The sequence below is a fragment of the Chelonia mydas genome, chromosome 1 (assembly GCF_015237465.2).
Source record: "Chelonia mydas isolate rCheMyd1 chromosome 1, rCheMyd1.pri.v2, whole genome shotgun sequence".
Lineage (NCBI taxonomy): Eukaryota > Metazoa > Chordata > Testudines > Cheloniidae > Chelonia > Chelonia mydas.
In genome coordinates this window covers 232069528-232091244 of record NC_057849.1, presented here as the reverse complement: position 1 = coordinate 232091244, position 21717 = coordinate 232069528, and the positions used below count along the sequence as shown (strand labels likewise).

General features: G+C 43.6%; 1 protein-coding gene across 7 annotated transcripts in view; it reads left to right on the top strand.

The window, feature by feature from the left end:
• Positions 1-21717, top strand: part of BCAT1 (branched chain amino acid transaminase 1) — a 109705-nt gene that overhangs the window by 64621 nt on the left and 23367 nt on the right. For 4 of the 7 annotated variants that reach the window (XM_027833359.3, XM_043538855.1, XM_037915871.2 and 1 more), the window contains exons 3-8: positions 2740-2940; positions 4023-4079; positions 5853-5963; positions 7514-7633; positions 16142-16305; positions 17990-18132. In XM_027833359.3, coding sequence (XP_027689160.1) covers positions 2740-2940; positions 4023-4079; positions 5853-5963; positions 7514-7633; positions 16142-16305; positions 17990-18132 — 796 coding nt within the window. The remainder of the gene's footprint in view (positions 1-2739; positions 2941-4022; positions 4080-5852; positions 5964-7513; positions 7634-16141; positions 16306-17989; positions 18133-21717) is intronic. The other 3 variants (XM_043538862.1, XM_043538857.1, XM_037915880.2) reach the window with 1 other exon arrangement.

Genomic DNA, 21717 nt, shown 5'->3' with positions numbered 1-21717 from the left:
GCAGACTGGTAGCAGCACCTGAGTGAGGGAAGATATCAGCGTCTTAAGGGCCTAACTGGCTCCTACTACTTCAGTTGACTGCCTGTTCTCCTCAAGTGGGTTCAGAGAAGCGGCAGGAAACAGGGAGCTCCCTGGGAAGCTGGTGTTAATCAGTCCAGGCTCCTGGGGGTGCTAGAGAGGTACATAAGAGGCTCCTCCTCCTCTCTCTCCCTGCAGCTCCTGCTACTTTCTGTTATTGCCTCTCACCTTTTCTCCTGCCTGCCTGTTACGTCTCTTGTGCCCTCCTTCCTCCAGCACAGCACTCCACCATCTCTGTGCATCTAGAGCAGAGAGAATACATATGCACCAGCCACAGACACAATTTTTTCTATACCCTGGGTCCTAGTGACACCCTCAATGCCCCCCCCCCCCCCCCAGTCTGGCACCTGAAGCTGCTGTCTCAGTTTGCCTCATGGTAAGGCCAGCCCTGTTAAGAAAAGGACATACAACAGTAGAGGTCAAACTATATATATTTTAATTTATCCCATGTAAGTTTTCACATCAGAGATTGAGGGCCTCTAAATTATTGTTGACACTTTGGCCTGAGCAGTTAGCCAATATTTGGGCTTTGCAGGATTGTTTCTGTTAGGATGAGGAATCCGTGAGGAGTCGGGTATCTTAGTGTAGTTTATAGTTTTATTTACAAAAATTCTACACAAGGGCCTTTTTCCCTGAACATAATAAAAACAAACAGCAGCAGGCAGTTACCCTGCTCAGAGATCTGCCACTCCAGCATGCTCTTTGCCCAAAGAAGCTCTGTCTTTGCTTCCTTTCAGGACCACCCTCACAATTCCTTCTGCAGACTCTCTGCCTCCAATACACACAGCCTGCAGCCCAGTCTGGTAGCCCCAGGATTTGCAACCAGAGAAACCCCTCAGTCCCACACAGTTTAGTTCTCACCCTAATGCTTTGGATGATATCCTCCATTTTTTGCAGCTGTCTTTACTACAAAAAGGGGTTTGATTTGCTCCTTCTCTTGAGCCTTAAAGAGAACGCTTGGCACAGCTGTTGGCTTTAACGAGACCTGTGATGGTGTTGGATCAAGAACCCTCCCCATCCCTTGTTCCCCTCCCCATCCCAATGGTAGCCATTAGCACCTTTTGGCGTAACATCTTTTCAAATAAGATATAGTATTCAAGTACAATCAGCTCCCATATGAAAAAAAAAAGTATTTATCCCCTCTAAACGCTCTGGCTAAAATTTTTGAAATTCAGGAGCTTAAAATGAAGTGCACAAATCTAAATTTAGCTACCTAAATAAGAGGCCTCACTTTTAGAGATACTGAGTTACTGTTGATTTCAGTGGCAGCTGCAGGTGCTCAGCACGTTTGAAAATCATTTAATTTGGGATACATAAGGCTCTGATTCAGAAAAGCAAAGAGTACTCAAATACATGCTTGGCTTTGAGAACGTGATAAGTCCCATTGACATCAACGGTTAGCCAAATTCCTAAAGTTAAGGTTGTGTTTAAATGTTTTCTTGGGGACTATATTAGATAGATAGATAGTTTTAGGCACCCAGGTTTCAAAATATTGGTTTTTATTTTGACGTACAGCTTTTGGTGATATCTTTTTCATGGTTGGTTGATAATAGGTTTTCAGCAGAATCCTTTCTTGGTTTCATGAAATCATTAAGCAGAGCTATTCCCTTTAGAGAGTTCACTGTTGGCAGGCTAAAAGTTCCTACAAAGAGAACTGTAATTGTTGTTGTCAAACTAATGCATTGTAATACCTAGATAAGTCTTATCAGGATCGAAAAAACTTCTGGCTCTTCATGTGCTTTGGCTCACCATTCATTTTACATCTAATACATTATGTAAAAAGAATAAAAACAGGCCATTGTTTAGTAAAGGCTTCCTGAAAATCAGATTGTTTAAAGGGAGACTTTTTCAAAAGACTAAGACCAAATTCCTCTTGCTTTGGAAAATGTGTGTTTCTAAGTCTGAAAAGCCAAGTCCTCTGCAGAATCTGCGATGGCTGGCGCTGAACCATTTCTACCTTCATGCATCTGTGATTTAATTGCACTGTATTTTTAAGTATCAAATAAAAGAGTGACACTTGGAGCCATGAGTAAAGGGCAGTGCATAGCTGTGCCAGGAAGGCAGTATGACTCAGAGTGACAATCCTTTTCTGACAGATTACTTTCCCCTCTGAGCCAGCTGAGCTGTGCTGGTCAGCATGTTATGAGAAGGTCGCGGGGGAGAGGGGGAAAGAATAGAGAGAAGGCTGTGCCCTAGTCCTGCTCTGCTACAGCCACTCTTTCCCATCTGTGTATGCAAGGGGAGTAGCGGCCCCTCAGAGCCTGCTCTACTCTCCCCCTCCCTCCACCATGATGCTGGGAACAAAAATGCACCTTACTTCCCTATGTCAAGTCACAATCTTCCTTTATATGAAGAAGTCTTTATATCCTGGAAACATGACCTTGCAGGAAGATTTTTGAATTTCAGTTTCTGTCATTAAATAATTACTGTCTGACTTTCCCCGCCCCCATAATTTCCCACAACTTTTAAAATGTAAATAGATAAAAATAGAAAAAGTGTTAAAGTTAAGCCTTGTTATCTGTCAAAATTGTAAAGCAAAACATTGCATTCTCCCTTGCCTATTTATAGTTCTTTGGTGACTGATGCACAAGCACTTTTAATCTACTTTTGAATTATTTTATTTTTAAATACTCATACATCTTTGTTTTATGTTTCTTCCAGGCTGCAGACTTAATTATTAACCCAGCTACCACTTTCAAGGAAAAACCAGACCCTAGTGGTTTGGTGTTTGGAACTGTTTTCACAGACAACATGCTGATAGTCGAATGGTCTTTGACTTCAGGATGGGAGAAACCTCATATTAGGCCTCTTGAGAACCTTTCATTACATCCAGCCTCATCATCTCTCCACTATGCTGTGGAAGTGAGTACCAAATGGATTAGGCAATTACCTTTTTGTTACTAGCTTTTGAAAACATTATATCGTAATATGTTCTAAGTACCGTTACTGTCTTAGTTAGTTAGTACTGACCTAATGTGCTGAGTTAATACTAGTGTCACTCCAGAGTAACTCCATTGGCTTTGGTGGAGTTAGTTTTGATTTATATTTGATTAACTGAGGGCAAAATCTGGCTCACGGTTTCCAGTTCACCCTGCTTCGTACTCTAGTGTGACACTGAAATGGTCTGTATGAGACTCCAGGAAAGTTGATGGTATTAATTTGGGGACTGGGCATGCATACTGAAAAACTGATAGAAGGCATTAAAGATCCATAGCTTGGATTGCAGGATACACTAGACAGATTCTTGTTTTTAATTCCCACTTGTTGACTAGTTCTCAGGCAATCTTATAAGATTAAAAATAAATGTATTAGAGCAGAGACCAAATAGCAACAAGGAGCTGCCCATAAGGAAGTGAAATGTTAACAACCGGAAGCCAGCGTGGTTAATAGTTTTCAAAAATGCTTAGCTGTCAGTGTCTAAAGCTGCCTTTTCTGTGTCATTGGAGCGGCTTGTGCTAAACTCTTGTCTGTGTCAGAGCATCAGTAGGGGCACATTGAGCTATCTAGGAAATACAGTGAGAACATTGGCCTGATTCTCCTTCCACTTGAGCGTAAATCAGGAGTGACTCCACTGAACTCAGTGGAGTTACGCTGGTGTAAAAGAGAAGAGAAACAGGCTCGTGGCTTTTTCTTTTTTTGCCTGGGAAACTCCTCTGAGCCGCAAGGCTCTGGCCTACCCCATTTTTTCCATTCAGTCAACTAACCTTCGAGGATCTGTGTTATGGTTACAAGTCCCTGTGGCTGAGGAGGGCTAAATATGGCTCTTGATTGGCCCAGGGAACAAGAAACCACGCTGGAGTCCCAAATTTATGTTTCACTCATAGTAGCATATTGCTTTAGTGCTAGGCCTGTGGCCCAGTCTGAAATCATTGCTAATATGAATATGCTCTTATTTTTTTCCATTTTTTATTCTTTTTACTTTTGTTGCATCACGTTTCCTCTAGCCAAGAGGAGAGACAGAGGAGAATCTGGTCCCAATGGTGTGGCTCAATGAATACACAGTGGGTATATTAAAAATGATGAATTGATGAATTTGGCATTCCCTCCCTCCCTTCTCCTTGCCCTCCATGATACACTGTGATATCCTGGATCTGCTAGCCTCTGGATCCAGCTCCTGTGACTTACAGATGCCAGATGATATAGTGTGCACACATTTGCAGCCCTGCAACAGTTTGCAGCAGCAAATTGTATAAAAACCAGCAAGCAATTACAGCAGTTGCTTTTATTAGAGCTGGGCATTCCCAGAACACACCGCAGGTACTCTTTCTTTAACAAGTGAAAAGGTTTTCTGTGCTCTGAAAAGTGACAAGCATCCATCCATGGAGAAAAAGATTTAAAAGCTTGAGCAATCTTTATGTTGCAATAATGATGTGATTCTTGCTTCTCTGAAACCACTGATCATATCTTAGACTAACATTCCTTCCTCTTTCTCTCATAAAACATTCTGTAAATGCATATTGGGAAAAACAGCTGTTTTGTAATAACCACAATTTGGCACAATAAGAAAATTACAGTATTAGCTGATTGCTAGTCCAGTAAAAAATCCTATTAAAGTTCCTCTATCAGCTATGCCGTGATTTATTAAAGGTATATTTTGTTCTCTGGCTACAGTGTCAAATTTTGTTGTGGGATGGTTGCCTTTTAAATTTGTGCAAGAAGTTTTAATGAAGTGGAAGCTGGCATGGTCCACAGCACCGAGAATGGTGTTGAGAAGCAAGATGCCCTAAGTTCTAATGGTGGCTTTGCCACTTAATTGGTGTACGGCCTCTGGAAAATCACTGAGGCTCTGTTTATACTACACTGGGTTGTCCTGTGACCCAGGTATGACACAACTAAAATTTGTGGTGTGGACAACACCTCACTGTGTCCTGGAAGCTGCATTAAAGCCTTTGATAGTCCTCTACTGTACTAAACCTATGGAAAAGTGCTGTGGAATGTAATAGTGATTAAACCATTTAGGTTCTATAGAAACTACTCTAAAAAACAACTCATAGAACTTAAAGAATTGTATTGGTTCAGAATGTTTTTAGAACTATTCGGTCACAGGGATATAGTTTTCTATTACATTCTATAGGATGGTCCAAAAAACTATGGGCTAGATTTCCCCAGTCTGTTCTCATGGTTCAAAGTAGCTAGATTCTGACCATAAGAATTCTTGAATTCTTCTTCCGGCATAAAGCTGAAGGAGCTGACTTCTGTGCCACCTGTGTCCTCCGCCCGTTCCACCCTCTCTCCCCACATAGGGGTTGTTGGGAGACAGATGGAGCAAGGGCCAGCTGAAACAGGATCAAGGGATTTTAAGGGCTTCCTTAATTTTCCTTCAGCATAGGCACACATCAGGTGGAGCCCTAAAGGAAATTTATCATACCTTGTTAAATTCTATAGGACTTTTCCATAGGGGAAGATGCTATTTGGGATCGGTCCTAGGCATTAGTCAGGGTATGAGGGTATCATAAAGTCTCACCCATGCTACAGATTTTAACTGTTGGAACCAGCTCAGGATAATGACATTATCACCAAAGTCCCCAGGGACAGATTAGTGTAGACAACTACTCTAACAGGTAGTAACATGGGAGTAATAATACTTATCTACCTCACAGGGGTGCCGCAAAGATTAATTAGTTAGAATTCATACAGTACTTTGAAGATGTAAAGTGTTTATGGAAGTGCTGAGCTCTGTTACTTCCAAAGGGCATGTTTTATTTTTGTATTGGTGGTCATGAGATAACCCAGCACAATTTTCATTTGGGTCCTTTCTCCTTTTGGGTTGGTAGCTGTTTGAAGGGATGAAGGCTTATCGAGGAGTGGATGGTAAAATCCGCCTGTTCCGCCCAACGCTCAACATGGACAGGATGCTGCGGTCAGCGGCACGAGCAACACTGCCAGTATGTAACTGAAGCTCATTCTTTCCTTGGCTTAGGAAAGCATTTTTATTTTTAGGGTGTGAGGCTTTGAAGTGCGCAGGAGCTATAAACCCTTGCTGACTATAAAGAAAATACAGTACTTCCATTTAAATCTTGTTAGGAGTCTTGTCATGGTGAAGAGCTCGTTGTAGGGAGCCAGTGAAATGAACTCTTCTGCTAGATCAGTGTTTCTCAAACTGGGGGTCCTGACCCAAAAATGGGTCACAAGGCTATTGTAGAGTGGTTGCAGTATTGCCACTCTTACTTCTGCGCTGCTTTTGGAGCTGGGCGGCTGGCCAGCAGCAGCGCAGAAGTAAGGGTGGCATGTGGGCGGGGGGAAGTGTCATCACATCCTGAAATATTTTCAAAGGGGGGACCGGCAAAAAATAGTTTGAGAACCCCTGTGCTAGATCATTGGCACAAAGATGGAGGTTCATTTTCTCCATCTTTCCTTGCTGCCCTTCCCCACTGATGGAAATTAAAGTTCGGGGGATTAATCAATCCTTTAGAAGCTGAAGGCATATAATACACACATCCTTCTAAACATTTATATACAGACAGTGGGCCAAATTGTACCCTCTTTTACAGTTATGGAAGTCCATAGGCTTGCACAAGTAGAATTTAACCCATTGTTTTCAGTGGCTGTCTTCAAGGTAAGAGTTTTATTTTTTGGCTCTGCTGCTGACTTGCTTTGTGACCTTAGTCAAGTCCTGTAGCCCCTTGGTGCCCCAAGTTTATCACCATGCTGATGAGCTTTAGTAGGGCAAGTTATGTGCTCCTAATAGTTGCACCCTGGCCTGTGTGTTCCTTGTCATGTTTGTTATGGTGATATTGTATACAGGAATTCTATAGTGAAATGTTCATCATTATCCACAATGCTCTGAAAATTCACAGGCCTTAAATTCCGGTCCAAGCTCTGGGAACAAACTGCTAGGATCATCCAGGTATATATCACTTAATCAATACCCTGCCACTGAGGGGCGTTGGGCATTGGTACACCTTGATGCCTTCTTTTTTCTGCCTAAGGCACACAGTAATGTTGTCTCCTGTGGGCTGTAATATTTTAGTCTAATCCAGATTACTGGGCTCAGTGCAGAGGAAACTGTGTGGGTTTAGTGGCCTGTATTATACAGGAGGTCAGACTAGGTGATCTGGTGGTCCCTTCTGGCTTTAAACTCTGTGTGACCCTGAAAAGTTAGGGGATTGCCCATACACACACTGAGTTCTTTGCACACACTGAGTTCTCTACAGTGTGCTTTGTGCAACAGAATTGGAGGTGAGTAATCCCACTGGTTCTTTATTTGTGTTTGTGAAATATATTTCACAATATCATGAAGGATCTTAAGACGGCTCATTTTTTGGCACTTAAAATCACGTGGCCTTTTCCCTTGTATCTTATTTCACACCAAGGGTGATGTTAGAATCATGTGGACTTCTATAGCCTGCAAACACTTCTTCATCATGATTAAAAGTTCCCATTAGAATGTTTGCATAACTCTCTCTTTCTCTCTTTCTCTCTTTCTCTCTTTCAGAGTTTTGACAAGGAGGAGCTATTAGAGTGCATCCGGAAGCTTGTGGAAGTGGAAAAAGAGTGGGTCCCGCACTCTACGTCTGCAAGCCTGTATATCCGCCCTACTTTAATTGGAACAGAGGTGTGGGAAAAAAATGTTTTCTTCTGAGTTTTATATACATTTTCATTGCTTTGTTCTTATCTTAACCTCTTGAAATCCATACTGTGTAATTGGCCATGGCAAGGAGACTAAAGTATTTAATTCTCTTTCTACAGCTGGAGTGGCAACCATATTTTGGCACTTAGGCTAGAGCAGTGATTGTAAGCTTGTCAGGGCAGAGACTGTCCCTTATGTTTGTACAGTGCCCATCACAATGGGGCCCTGATCTCAGTTGAGGCCTGTAGACCCTGCTGTAATACAACTCATAATAAACATTCGATACAGATCTTTTTATTTTGAAGCACTGGGATATATTCACCAGTATTCTATGGCTGATTTGTGTCTCTCTGGCCATGTACAGTTTCTATACATTTGGTTTAACAGGCCAATCAAAGTTGGTTTATGGCACCTTTGCATTGCCAGCAGAGTGCAAAGTACCCATAATGCACTAGTGAATGTAGTGCCACGAGTTTTATGAATGGCAGGCCTTGCTTGGTTAACTGTATTTTACATTTTTTCCCCGTCTCTGGTATGTAAATGATTGCTTTCAAAAGTAGCATGTTAGAAAATAGATTAACCACATTTGGCTTCAATGGAATCTTATTGCTTAACTCCGCCCAATACAAATCAAATGGCATCTGTTCTTTTTTCTTCCTAAATTCATTTAAAGTGAATTTAGTGGTCATGAAAGGTGCTGGCCTGGCCTGGACAGATGTCCTTTATTTATACATCGAACATATGTAATATGGACAGCATCAGCACAAGCTTGTACGCCTCACCCACATCTTGGAGTGAAGATCTCTCAGGGGGACGAGACAGTTCAGTCTTCATCACCCATTCAATCATCAGCCTCTTTTTCTTAGTCCGCCAACAGAAGAGATAATATAACTTGACTATCTGGATAATCAAGGAAAAACCTAACCTTTTTTGCTTTTTAAGAATGATTTGAGAAGTTGCTATGCCCTTGGCAATATCTGTACTATAGTCTCATACACGTGTTTGTTGTATGTTTGTATTTTATATTATATATATTAAACCAAAGACCTTTTGGCCACCAATTTGGAAGCACTGGTGTGGTTGGATTTTTTTGTTCATTCAATGTGGGACCCTGTGGCAGCTTTTAGTCTGGCACATTTAAAGAAATGTCACAGTATAATCTCTCCGACATATTTGCATGTACCTTTTTTGTGTTTGTATACATACTTATCATTCCAAGAGTTCCATTCATACACCACCCTTCCCCGTCATACCTCTGAATACTCACTAATCACAGTATTCCTTCCATGTCCTGCTTTTCTACTACAGATTGGCTGGTAGGTTTGCACTCACTCCTGCTGCTGGAGCATAAATGCATCCAGGTTTCACCAATTCAAAGAGGAGTCAGAAGTTTGATAACAAATCATGGTCTCTTTTGTGGGTTCCCCACGGGTTGCTGCCAAGTGATAAGCTTGCCAAAGTGTGATAAACTGTATTATAATTGTAGCAGAAACAGTAAAGCAGACTGTCTGTTTGGCTGCCAGTGAGAATAGTGTTATCTGTATAAATTCAAGTGAGAATTATACAGCTAGCAGAACATATAAGCTAATTTCAGTGATGGGAAAAATCTTTAACAGTGTTTCGTCCAAACCATTTTTCCAATGATTGCCTACCTGTGACTGTTAAATTCTCTTTGCCATTAGCACATTGATTTACCTAGGAAATGCTCCACTCTGTGGAGCCTCATTTTACTACAGCTCATTTACATTGAGCACAGCACCATCTAGTGGACATATTTGTTCAGATCATTAGGTGTAAGACAATTTTTCACTTGGTCTGTGTGAATGATTGTAAATTTTTTTCTATGTAGAATATTTCAGTTGAGGTTTTGTAGGAAAAGGAGACCAGCTAGTTACACAGCAATGTATGCATTGAAATTTTGAAACGTAATTTAGAGAAAAGGCTATGGGAGATATGCATGGTAATTCAATGACTGAATGTCATGGTCTCCCACTGGCAAGGTAATTTAAAGACCAAAAGGTAATTTAAAGTTGTTCCCCTCTGGAGGAGTCCCAAGTGCTACTCTCTCATAGGTGAATTTTTCCTCATTCATGGATGAACTTCACCTGCATTGCAGCTCCTCTGTGTGCATGTACACAAATTGCTTGCTGGTGTGATTGAAGCAAATCTACAATGTTGGTAAAACAATTTGGATACAGGGAGTTGATTCTTATGAACACTTTAGTTTCTTGTAAGTTTTCATAAGAGGGAAAACTTTAAGGCTTACTGGCTAGATTATAGGACTAGGAATCAGGGTGTGATTCCTGTTCCCAATTCTGCCACTGATTTCCTGTCTGTCCTTGGACAAGTCATTTCATTTCAATTTCACCATCTGTAAATAGTCTTTGTAATACTTAGCTGCCTTACAAAGGTGTTGGGACTTTGTTAACTTAATGTTTGTAAAGCACTTGCAGACCGTCAGTGAAATTATCTCCCTGAAGTAAGTGCACAGTATTAATATGAAGTGATTCTTCAATGTGGGGCTTCATTAGGTAAATAAAGTGCTCTAATTGTTTCAGGTTAGTCCACACTGATTGGGCCTTTACCCATATCAAGCAGAAAAATTGCTCTGACTTGCAAAAGGTAAACAACAGAAGAGTTCATTTCACCAGCTCCCAACAATGACCTCTTCACCATGACAAGACTCCTAACAAGATTTAAATGGAAGTACTGTATTTTCTTACTGTTAGGCAAGTTTCTATCTGTCTTCCTGTTACATACAGAGGTCCAAAAAAATGGGACTAATGTCATAGTTACTGCTTCCACACAGCCAGTTTGAGCATGGTTCACTCAATCCAGACTAATGGTCTGTCAGATACCATGTGGACAAGCAATGGCACTTTCAACAGATTTTAGACTTTGCCTGGGAGCAAACTCTTCACCCCTGGTGATGATGGCTCCATGCATGAGAGCCAAACTCTCAAGGAGGAAGGAGCCTGTAAAGCGATTGTATAGATACTCTAATAAATTCACAGAGGATTGGTTCTTCATATACATATGACAGCCATTAATATGTCCCTTGAATAAACTTCTGAATTCTTGCAAGTAGGTTATGATGTGGCTTCTATCAGTACTTTAAACTTACTAACATTACAAAATTACAGGCAGGGGCAGTTGAGTGCTACCCCTAAACAAAAAGGCACCAAGAAACTGGACTGTTTTGGAAGAAAGATTTATTCAATGGGTAGCCTTCAACTACTATCTCTAACCAGCAAGCTTTGGTTGTCTTTGGGACTCCCTGGCTAAATTTAAAGACTCCCAGCGCCTATATCCAAGGCAGGAGTTCACTGTCCTCTTGGAAGAGGGAAAGAATGTGGTCAGGACTTCTCTCCAGGCAGCTCTGGATGCAGCCAAATCAACAGCCAGGACAAAGGCTTCCACTGTCACCATGAGGCATCATTCTTGGCTCCTGTCCTTGGGGCTTCCAACAGTTCATCCAGGACCTCCCCTTCGAAGGCTCCTTTCTATTCTCAGAGCAGACAGACACAAGACTTCATGCCCTGAAGACTCAATTGCCACCCTACGATCCTTAGGCCTTTATGCTCCGTTGGCTTCCAGGAAGCACTTCAGGTCCCAGCAGCCTCCTTGTTTCTCAGCATCTCCGAGACAAGAACCCAACAAAAGAAAAGGGAGATGTTATAAGTGGCACCAGCAGCCACTTCTGTCCACCCCAGCCTCCCAGCTGGGGTCTCAGAGGTACTCTGGAGGGCCCAAGCAGGCCTTTCGAAGGTGTGCCTAAGGGCATTATACCTGTCACTGCTTCAGATTCATCTCCCCTCTTATTTTTGGACTGTCTGTCCCACTTCAGCCCAGCGTGGTCATACATAACATTGGACTGTTCTAAATACAGTGACAGTCAGCTATACCCTTCAGTTTTTATCCCTCTCTCCATCCCACCCACCTTCCGCATCTCTCTTCAGGGAGCCAAAATCTCACAAGCAACTCCTCCTCCAAGGGGTGCAATCCATCCTATGAGTGGGGGCTGTGGAGAAGGTTTCGCAAGACGGAAGAGGAAAGGGGTTTTGCTTCACTTTGGGATTATTTTCCTAATTCCAAAGGCCAAACGGAGTCTCTGGCCCATTCTGGACCTGCGTCTCCTCAACAGTTATCTCAAGAAATTGAGGTTCTGCATGGTCTCCCTTGCCTCTGTCATTCCCTTCCTGGATCCAGGAGACTGGAACGCTGCCCTCAACTCAAAGGACACATATTTTCACATTTCTATCTTCCATGGCCACAGAAGATTTCCCAGGTTTGTCGTGGGTCAGCACTAGTACCAATTCACCACTCTTGCCTTTGGCCTATCGGCAGCCCCCTGGGGGGTTTCACTAAGTGTCTGGTGGTAAGAAGAACAGGAGGACTTGTGGCACCTTAGAGACTAACAAATTTATTTGAGCATAAGCTTTCGTGGGCTAAAGCCCACTTCATCGGATGCATAGAATGGAACATATAGTAAGAAGAGCTAGATATAGATATAGATGTCTCTATCTATATATATGAAAAGGTGGAGTAAGAGGCTAATTAAGACCTTTTCATGTTCTGTGTATTGTGGCAAAATACCTTGTTCGCCTCAGTAGGCTCAGTCCTTTTTAGCCTTGGAGACTCAGGTTTGGGGCAAGGCAAATCCTGAAAGGTGGCACAGGGTCCTGCTACTCCTCTCCTCAATCAGTCCCTTGTGCTTGTTTTCCTTCCCTTCTGGGGAGCGAGTGCAGCCCTCCTACTGGGAAGGCCTGGTGTCTTGCTGCAAACAGCCTACTGGCAACTTCCCTGCTCCTCTCACTCCCTCACCCTCCCTCTCCTACCACCCAGGGGAGGGTTTAAAAAGGTCCCAAGTAGTTGGAGTCAGCTGAACCTAATTGGGGCCCTAGCAACCCCTTTTCCAGCTGAAGCTTATTGCCCTGTGGTTCTCTCTCCTCAGTGGATAGGGGGATAGGGAGGGGCCTTTTAATCCCCTGGGACTAATTACTACCCCCATTTTGTAGCTGTTTGTCCTGGGTTAACCACAGTATGTGTGTGTGTGTGTGTGTGTATGTATGTGTATGTATATGTATGTATATATGTGTGTATATATATAGAGAGAGAGAATATGTATGTATGTACATATCTTCTTACTATATGTTCCATTCTATGCATCAGATGAAGTGGGCTATAGCCCAGGAAAGCTTATGCTCAAATAAATTTGTTAGTCTCTAAGGTGCCACAAGTACTCCTGTTCTTTTTGCGGATACAGACTAACATGGCTGCTACTCTGAAACCTGTCTGGTGGTAGTATCTTGACAACTGAATGATCAAAAGTTGGTCAGAGGCTCGAGTTCAGAATAACATCAGCATGGTCCAAACCACCTTCTGAGCACTGGGCTTGCTGATAAACGAACAGAAGTCAACTCTTGTCCTGGCTCAGAGTATAGAATTTATTGGGGCGGTGCTCAACTCAGCCCAAGCCAGTGCCTTCCTGCCAGAGGCCTGATTCCAGACTATGTCATACCTGATATTCAGTATCATGGTCCACCCAATTACAACAGCTTGGGTTTGCCTGAAGCTACAGGGGACAACAGCTACAGCGACATGTACTTAAGTGGTTCAACATGCAAGACTGCACCTCAGGGACCTTCAGATGTGGCTAGTGTCAGTATATTCCTGGAGCAGACACCTCTTGGACTCCGTGCCAACAGTTCCTCCCCTAGTCCTTCACCTCCCTGGAATGGTGGAAAGACCCAAGGTCAGTAATGATGGGTATGCCCTTTGTTATGTCTCAACCACTGGTAGCTTTTAATCTTGGACACGTCAGACCTAGGGCAGGGAGGCCACCTCACCAGCCTCAGGCCTCTGGTCCCAAGAAGAACTCTTCCTGCCCATAAATGTCAGGGAGCTCAGAGCGGTATACTTAGCTTGTCAAGTGTTCCTTCCCCAGATCTCAGGCGAGGTGGTGCAAGTCCTGACAGACAATAGTGCGGCCATACCTGCTATATCAACAAGCAGGGAGGGGCCTGATCTTCGGCCCTGTGTCAGGAAGTCATCTGTATATGGGACTTCTTCACGAAGCACTCCATTCATCTCAAGATGTCACATCTCCCAGGAATCCGGAAAGTACCAGTGGATCATCTCAGCAGATCCTTTTCCTCTTACCATGAGTGGTCCCTTCACCCGGGGGTCACCAGGTTCATCTTCCAAAGGTGGGGGCCTCCCCAGGTGGACCTGTTCGCTACCAGACAAAACAGGAAATGCCATCAGTTTTGCTCACTGCATGATCACATCCTGGGCTCCCTCTCTGATGCTTTCCTCACAGATCTTGTATGCTATGCCTTTCCCCCAATCCCCTTGGTTCGCAAGGTCCTCCTAAAAGTCAAACAAGACAAGGTGAGAGTTATTCTGATAGCCACTGGTTTGGTACGCTCCTGAATCTCCCAGTAGCAGCTCCACTCTTGCTCCCACTCAGTCTGGATCAAATCTCACAGGACCGTGGCCGGTTGCTTCACCTGAACTGAACCTCACGTCCCTGCACCTAACTATATGGATGCTGCATGGCTGATCCCAGAGGAACAGGCTTTCTCGGAACAGACCTGGCAGGTCTTGCTAGGTAGTAGAAAGCCGTCCACCAGGACTACGTACCTGGATAAGTGGAAATGCTTCTTGACATAGACGTCTCAACGAGCTCTCTCTCCGTCTCGATCTTCCCTTCAATCTATCTTGGACTACTTGCTCCACATAAAGCAGCAGGGCCTAGCCCTCATGTCTGTCAAGTGCTTAGCAGCCAGCTCAGCCTTCCGCCCACTGGTGGATGGCAGGTCAGTGTTCTCCCACGAGATTATGGTACAGTTTCTCAAGGGGCTGGAGAGGCTCTGTCCTCAGGTCCCCAAGCTGATCCCGCAGTGGGACTTAAATGTGGTTCTGTTGAGACTCATGGGTCCCCCGCTTTGAGCCTCCAGCATCGTTCCCCCTGCTGCTTCTGTCTTGGAAGGTTGCCTCCTTGGTGGCGTTTGCCTTGGCCAAAAAGTCTCTGAAATCAAGACCATTACATCAGAACCACCTTACACTGTGTTCTTCAAGGACAAGGTCCAGCTGCACTCTCCACCCTGCCTAAGGTGGTGTCACAATTCCATAGCAGCCAGGCCATTTTCCTGTCCGTTTTCTTCCCGAAGCCTCCCAAGACCTCTGAGGAACAGCAGCTTCACTCATTGGACATTATGCGGGACCTCGCCTCTTATATTGAGAGGATTAAACTCCTTGTAGCAATAGTGGAAAAGATGAGAGGATGACCTACCTGTGTCAGCCCAGAGGATCTCATCCTGGATAGCTGCCTGTATTTGGGCTTGCTATGAGCCATCTTAACTGTTCACTCCACAATAGCCCAAGCTTTTGTCAGCAGTGTCCCTCTCATAGGTCCCAACACAGGACATTTGCAGGGCTGCAACCTGGTCATCAGTACATACCTTTGCATATCACTATGCCATCACCCAACAGGTCTGGGATGATGCCACTTTCAGGAGAGCAGTGTTGCTGCCAGCATGTGCATGAACTTCGAGCCTGTCTCCAGGGATACTGCTTGTGAGTCACCTAACATGGAACGGACATGAGCAAGCACTCTGCGAAGAAAAACTGTTACTACCTTTTGTAACTGTTGTTCTTTGAGATGTGTTGCTCCTGTCCATTCCACAACCCACCCTCCTACCCCTCTGTCAGCATTAACAGTAAGAAGGAACTGAGAGGGTGCAAGGCCGGCGGCTCCCCTTATACCAGCAGATGAGCATGTGGCTCCGGAGGGCACGAGAGCCAGCCCAACGGATACCCCACTAAGGGAAAAATCTCTGGCAACGGTGCACTTGGTGCACACATACCTAAAGTGGAATGAACATAAGCAACTCATCTGGAAGAACAACAGTTACGGAAAGGTTAGGAACCATTTTTTTTATGACGTCAAACAAAAGCCATGTGTAAAATAAGGGTTACTTAGGCCAGCGGTTCTCAGCCTTTTTCTTTCTGAGTCCCCACCCAACTGTGCCACAACTGTTTTTCTGCATATAAAAGCCAAGCCCTGCGTTAGAGGGTAGCAAGTAGAGGAATTGCCTGGGGCCCGGCCCACACCATGGGGCACCATGAAGCTAAATTGCTCAGGCTTTGGCTTTAGCCCAGGTGGTGGGGCTTGGTGCCCCGGGCTGCAGTCCTATGTAGCGGGACTTCGGCTTTCTGCCCTGGGCCCTAGCGAATCTAATGCTGGCCATGCTTAGTGAACCTCCTGAAACCTGCTCACGACCCCCCGGGGACCCCAGACCCCTGGTTGAGAACCACTGGCTTAGGCTGGTTTTTTGAAGCAGCATCTTTGCAGATGCATTGTGCCCTTTGACTGGTGATGGAGCACCCACCTGCTGCAGGTGCTTTGAAAGTGATAACTCAGAAAATCTAAACTGTGACATGAAGAAGAAAACAAAGCAAAAACTGTGTGTTTCTTTTACTGTGCAGCCTTCTCTTGGAGTCAAGAAGCCAACTAAAGCCCTGCTGTATGTTATACTGAGTCCTGTGGGCCCATACTTTGCAAGCGGAAGCTTTAATCCAATATCCTTATGGGCAGATCCCAAATATGTAAGAGCCTGGAAAGGAGGAACGGGGGACTGCAAATTGGGAGGGTAAGAGAGCCTGATTATGCATTAATTACATAGTTTAACTGTTGGATTATTTTTTCCTTTCAGTAAAATCCTGGCTATGATACTGTATTATTAAATGTTGCAAATCAGAAATTGTAACAAAAGCATTTCCAGAAAAGAGGTATCTCACCTCCAGTCAAAATGGGCTACAAAATGGCAGACTGCCGATCTGTTCACCCTGCATAGATAGACTAAGGTTAAGGTTGTTAAACTATAGTTTGTGGACCCCTGGTAGTCCATAATGAGCTGCATGAGACTGTGGAGCTGTCTCTTCATGATTCCAGCTGCTAAAATAAAGACAAGTCAAATGCTTTCCTAATGTTCGCAAAAAGAAAAGGAGTACTAGTGGCACCTTAGAGACTAACCAATTTATTTGAGCATAAGTTTTCGTGAGCTACAGCTCACTTCATCGGCTCACGAAAGCTTATGCTCAAATAAATTGGTTAGTCTCTAAGGTGCCACTAGTACTCCTTTTCTTTTTGCGAATACAGACTAACACGGCTGCTACTCTGAAATCTTTCCTAATGTTGTTTCTCCATGTAAGCAGTTGCTGCTGTTCTGTCAGAAAATGGAACAGAAGGTGTCCATGAGACAATTTCTGTGTTAAGTTGTCACATTATGAAAAGTTTTGAGAATGAGGGCAAAAGTTTGGAATAAGGGCAATTGCAAAGAGAAAGGGACTAAGAGAAACTTCTGTCCGGTCTTATTTTTTTGGGAAAAAAAGTATATGGAAGTTTGATCTACCTTAGCCACCGTTGAAAGTCAACAACTATCTAGAGTTACCAGATAGTTTCTCAAGTGTGGTAATTGTCGGTAAATGTTGACGTTAAAATTAATCCCAGTTTAAAGTGTTCACACAGTGCCTCATGATTTTCTGCCTCCTTTTATCAAAGTATGCAACTTGTTTTTCCTAAAATCTTGCAAATTTGTGTGTGCATGTCTGAAATATGCATGTATAAAGAAAACCAAAGTTAAAAATCTAAGTTTAAATCTCTTCTGACTAGATTTCTGTCAGCAAATCCACTGGGTAAAGAGTTACACATCAGACAGCAGCAAGAGGCAGTGAGAGCTAAGGGGAAGGAGGGAGCCTGTATGGCTAAGGGAATCCCCTGCTTCCTATTGAACTGACTCCTGTTGAACTGCTTCAGGTTTTCTGCTTCTACAAATAAACTAGCTTTAAGCCACTTCCATGTGTATAAACTTGAAGTGCTGCGGCCTTCACTGCATAATCTGTTAGCCGCTTTGCTTGTACAAACGTGACACTTTCATGAGTCAGTTGGGGCAGCGGTTACCTTTATATCCCAGGATCCAGTGGAGCTGCCTGGCGGCCCACCAAAACTCCCTTTAGCTTTATCCAGGTAGTCCACAGACCCTATGGAGCAGTATGGTGCTGCTAGGTAGGGGGAACCCTTGACTCTGGCTGAGCCCTTCAAAGTTTTATTTTGCAGCAGCAAAGTGACTTGTAGTTCATTTAAATGCTGCCAATGGAATCATGTCAGGGGCAGGAAATTACTTTGCAGAGCATTAATCGTGAGGCGGATTTTGCAATCTGGGCACTGAAAGTAATGTAAGCTGTTTTTAGAAGTAGAAGAATTAGGAAGTTTTATAGCAGGAAGATACCCAGCTAGCTAGTGATATCTGTCTCTTTTTCATTTGTTCCTGAAAGGAATTATGGTTCTTCCATCTATGCCCAGCGTGAAGCTATGGAATTAGGGTGTCAGCAGGTTCTGTGGCTGTATGGAGAGGATCATCAAATCACCGAAGTCGGAACAATGAATCTTTTCCTGTACTGGGAAAATGAAGATGGAGGTATAGTAGTATGTGGCACTAAACCTCTGCTCGTTGCAGTCCTCAGGCCTGGGAGCCAGTTGTGATCTCACGACTGGTGTTAGTGTTGTATGGATGATGCTTCTTGGGGTCTGTAGTTCTGGCCCAAAGAATGGTGGCCTGCATTGCCTTCCTTTTCTGTTTTAGTAGAAGGAGGGAAGTCACCCCTTAGTCAATCCCCACTAGCCCCCACAACTACTTCAGAATTCCTTCCAGCAGGGCCCTTCTAAAGAAATGGGGTTTGGGACCTTCCCTCTGCGGAGAAGGCAGGTGATCAGAGACTCTGACCTTGCAGTTCTGTGACAGGCTGCAACTGCCGCCTTTATCTCTTCTGCTTCCACCTTGTGTGGCTTCTGTCATGGCCTCTAGCAGGGGCATTCCTGAACCATGACCTGTGTCCACAAAGCAATCTGACCTTCCTTTTGAATCATGACTTTCCCGCTGAGCAAGATAGGTTCATATTGTCACTGTAGCAGCTTCTCCTTTCTCCCAGTGGCCCTCTCTTAGAAGATAAAGTGTCGCATCAATCATCCTTCTACATCTTTAATCCTGGTAAATTGCTTTGAAGATGTAGGACCAGATTTTTAAAGCTGGGCTCGATTTTTTTTATTTTTTTTTTGCATCTGCAATCATTTTTGGTTGGAAATTATGCCACTTAGACAACTGACTGTCTAATTACTGTGTGCAACCAGGTATTTAGACACTTGCGTACCTTCACTTGTGCATGCAATTATTTGTGTCTACAAAATTGTGCCTGCAGTTCATAGAATAGAATATCAAGGTTGGAAGGGACCTCAGGAGGTCATCTAGTCCAACCCTCTGCTCAAAGCAGGACCAATCCCCAATTTTTGCCCCAGATACCTAAGTGGCCCCCTCAAGGATTGAACTCACAACCCTGGGTTTAGCAGGCCAATGCTCAAACCACTGAGCTATCCCTCCCCGCCATGTTGGTTGCTAGTACAGAAGGGTAACCTGGTTTGAAGGACTATGGGCCTGATCCAAAGCCCGTAAAAGTTGATAGACTCCCATTAATTTCCCAGGGCTTTAGCTCAGGTCCTAAATAAAGGCAAAGTGTTGTTCCACCGTCTGCCAGTCTCAGAAACAAAAGAACAAGAAATCGGTATTCAAGCTCTGATCCTTTTTCTGATAATGCAGTGCACACTCTTGTAAAATGCCATTTCATTGCCATTTTTCTGCCAGTGCTATAGTGGTGGTTAGTAATGTCTCACAATGGAAACAGCATTGTGCTTTATTTTGCATAAGGGTTTGTGAGTCAAGATACCTGGGTTCTATTTCCAGTTTGACTGCTGATTCTTGGGCAAATCCCTTAAATGTCTCTGTGTCTCAGTTTATACAGCTGTAAAATAGGGATAATATTTACCTAGCTCTAAAAAACTTGCTGAGATCAAGTGAATGATGCTATGTATGTGAATGTTATTATTTAATATTTCATCACAGTGGATTAGATATTGTAGCCATTGGGCCAAATTCACTCCTCATGTGCACCTTCAGTGGAGTTACACCAGCAAGGAATTTGGCCCATTTGGACAGCGTGAACAAGAAGTTGGTTAGCATTCAGTGTTCTATTTTTCGACCAGGAATAAGCAGAAATTATCCAGCTGCAATACCAATGTGTTACCAGTGCACTACTGAATAGTATCATTGTGACATGGGTGGAACAAACAATCTGTAGTTCATGCCATCCAGCCTAAATATATGCCAGCCCTGTTCCAAAACAGACCTGCCATTACACATGCTATGATCACTTGCACTGAAGGGGCAATTAGCTATTTAGCAATGTATTACTAAGAAGCCTGGGTAAGACCTAAAACACCTACAACTTAGGGCCCCATAAAAATGTTGCCACCAAGAAAATGCGCGCCAGTGTATAACTGCCTACCCGTATGCACCGTGGCAAAAAGTGACTGCTATTGGCTCTGTCTCTTCATAAGGAATGCTACTGGTACTAGGGTGACCAGATAGCAAGGGTGAAAAATCGGAACAGGGGATGGGAGGTAATAGGCACCTATATAAGACTAAGCCCCAAATATAGGGTCTGTCCCTATAAAATCGGGACATCTGGTCACCCTAAATGCTACTTAGGGGGTCCTTGTTTTGTTTGTTTCATTGTGCATATATTGCAGTGTGGGCGGGGTGGGGGGGGGAGATTAAACATAGAAATAGTGAGATTTGGAACTAGAAATCATGGGTACGGTTTAAGCATCAGGAACATACACCTCATTGTGTGTGCAGGGAGTAATGTAAACTCTGTGCTATGTTTTTTGTGTTCCCTCATGAATGCACTAGATGGGGACTGATTTCAACAGTGCTTCAAATGAGGGTCCATTTTTACTGCAAGCCGTTTCTAGATCAATTTATCCCTGGTATTGGACAAAAGAGGTGTCTAACATTCCAGTCTTGGGCGGATCCTAGAAAATGTCTCATTCATAATGGTGGTAGGGGGAGGGGGAAATTGCCCAATAGCCTCTGGTAAATTTGCATGACACACATTATGCTGATCCTGTACATTTAGCATTGCTCTGGCTGAATGTAGCTAAATCTGGATCACTATTATTACAGGAATAACTGAGCTCAGTAGTTTCCATTCATGAAATACTGCTTTCATCAGTGGGATATTTGGAGAGTGACATATACCTAGGATGGTTTCCATGTTTACAAAATGTAAAGCTTGATCACCATGTGATCCTCCAGGCCTACCTTTTCACGGCACATAACATTGTTGAGAGACAAAGGGTGGCAGGAGTGCAAAGCATGTTAAATGAAATGTCTGTTTCTCCTATCAAGGGGCTTAGCTTGGCAGAGATGAAGACCTTTAAAATCAAAACAAGTGTACAGTCTAGGGAATACACCAAATGGGGGCTGTATACTATGGAATCTGTTTATATTTTCCAGTATACAGAGGCAGTGTTGAGAATGGTTGGTGCAAAGAGTCAGGACACCTGGGTTCTATTTCTGGCTGAACCATTAAGCCACTATGTGATCTTGGGCAAATTATTTAGCTCTGTGCCTCAGTTATCCCATCAATAAAATGGGAAGAATAATACCTACTTCATAGGAGTGATGGGATGCTTAATTCCTTAAAAGCTCTTTGGAATCCTCAGATCAGGGCCGGCCCTAGACCACATGGCGCCTCAGGCAAGGTGCGTCTTCAGCTCCCCCCTCCATTAGTTAAAGTTTTGAATATCTTCTTTTTTTATTGCATTTATAGCCCGTTTCACAACTTTGCACGATTTGCATGAATGATTTATCCCTGTTATATTAGATATAAATTTGCACACTAGGATCTGTAAATCTTCGTTCTTATATCTCATTGACTGACTGGCAATGCCCCGCCCCTTATATACCTACAAGGGCATAGCTGACAACATTCTAGGAGGTTTGAGGAAAATGTACCTCTCAAAGTCTGGAAGGTTCCATGAGATTCTACGAAGGTCCAGAACATTCTAGATGGTTAGTGAAAAATGAATCCACATACAGAATACCTGAAACATTTTACTTCAAACATTCTATTTTCCCGTTTGTCACTAACAACAAAAATAGCACCCC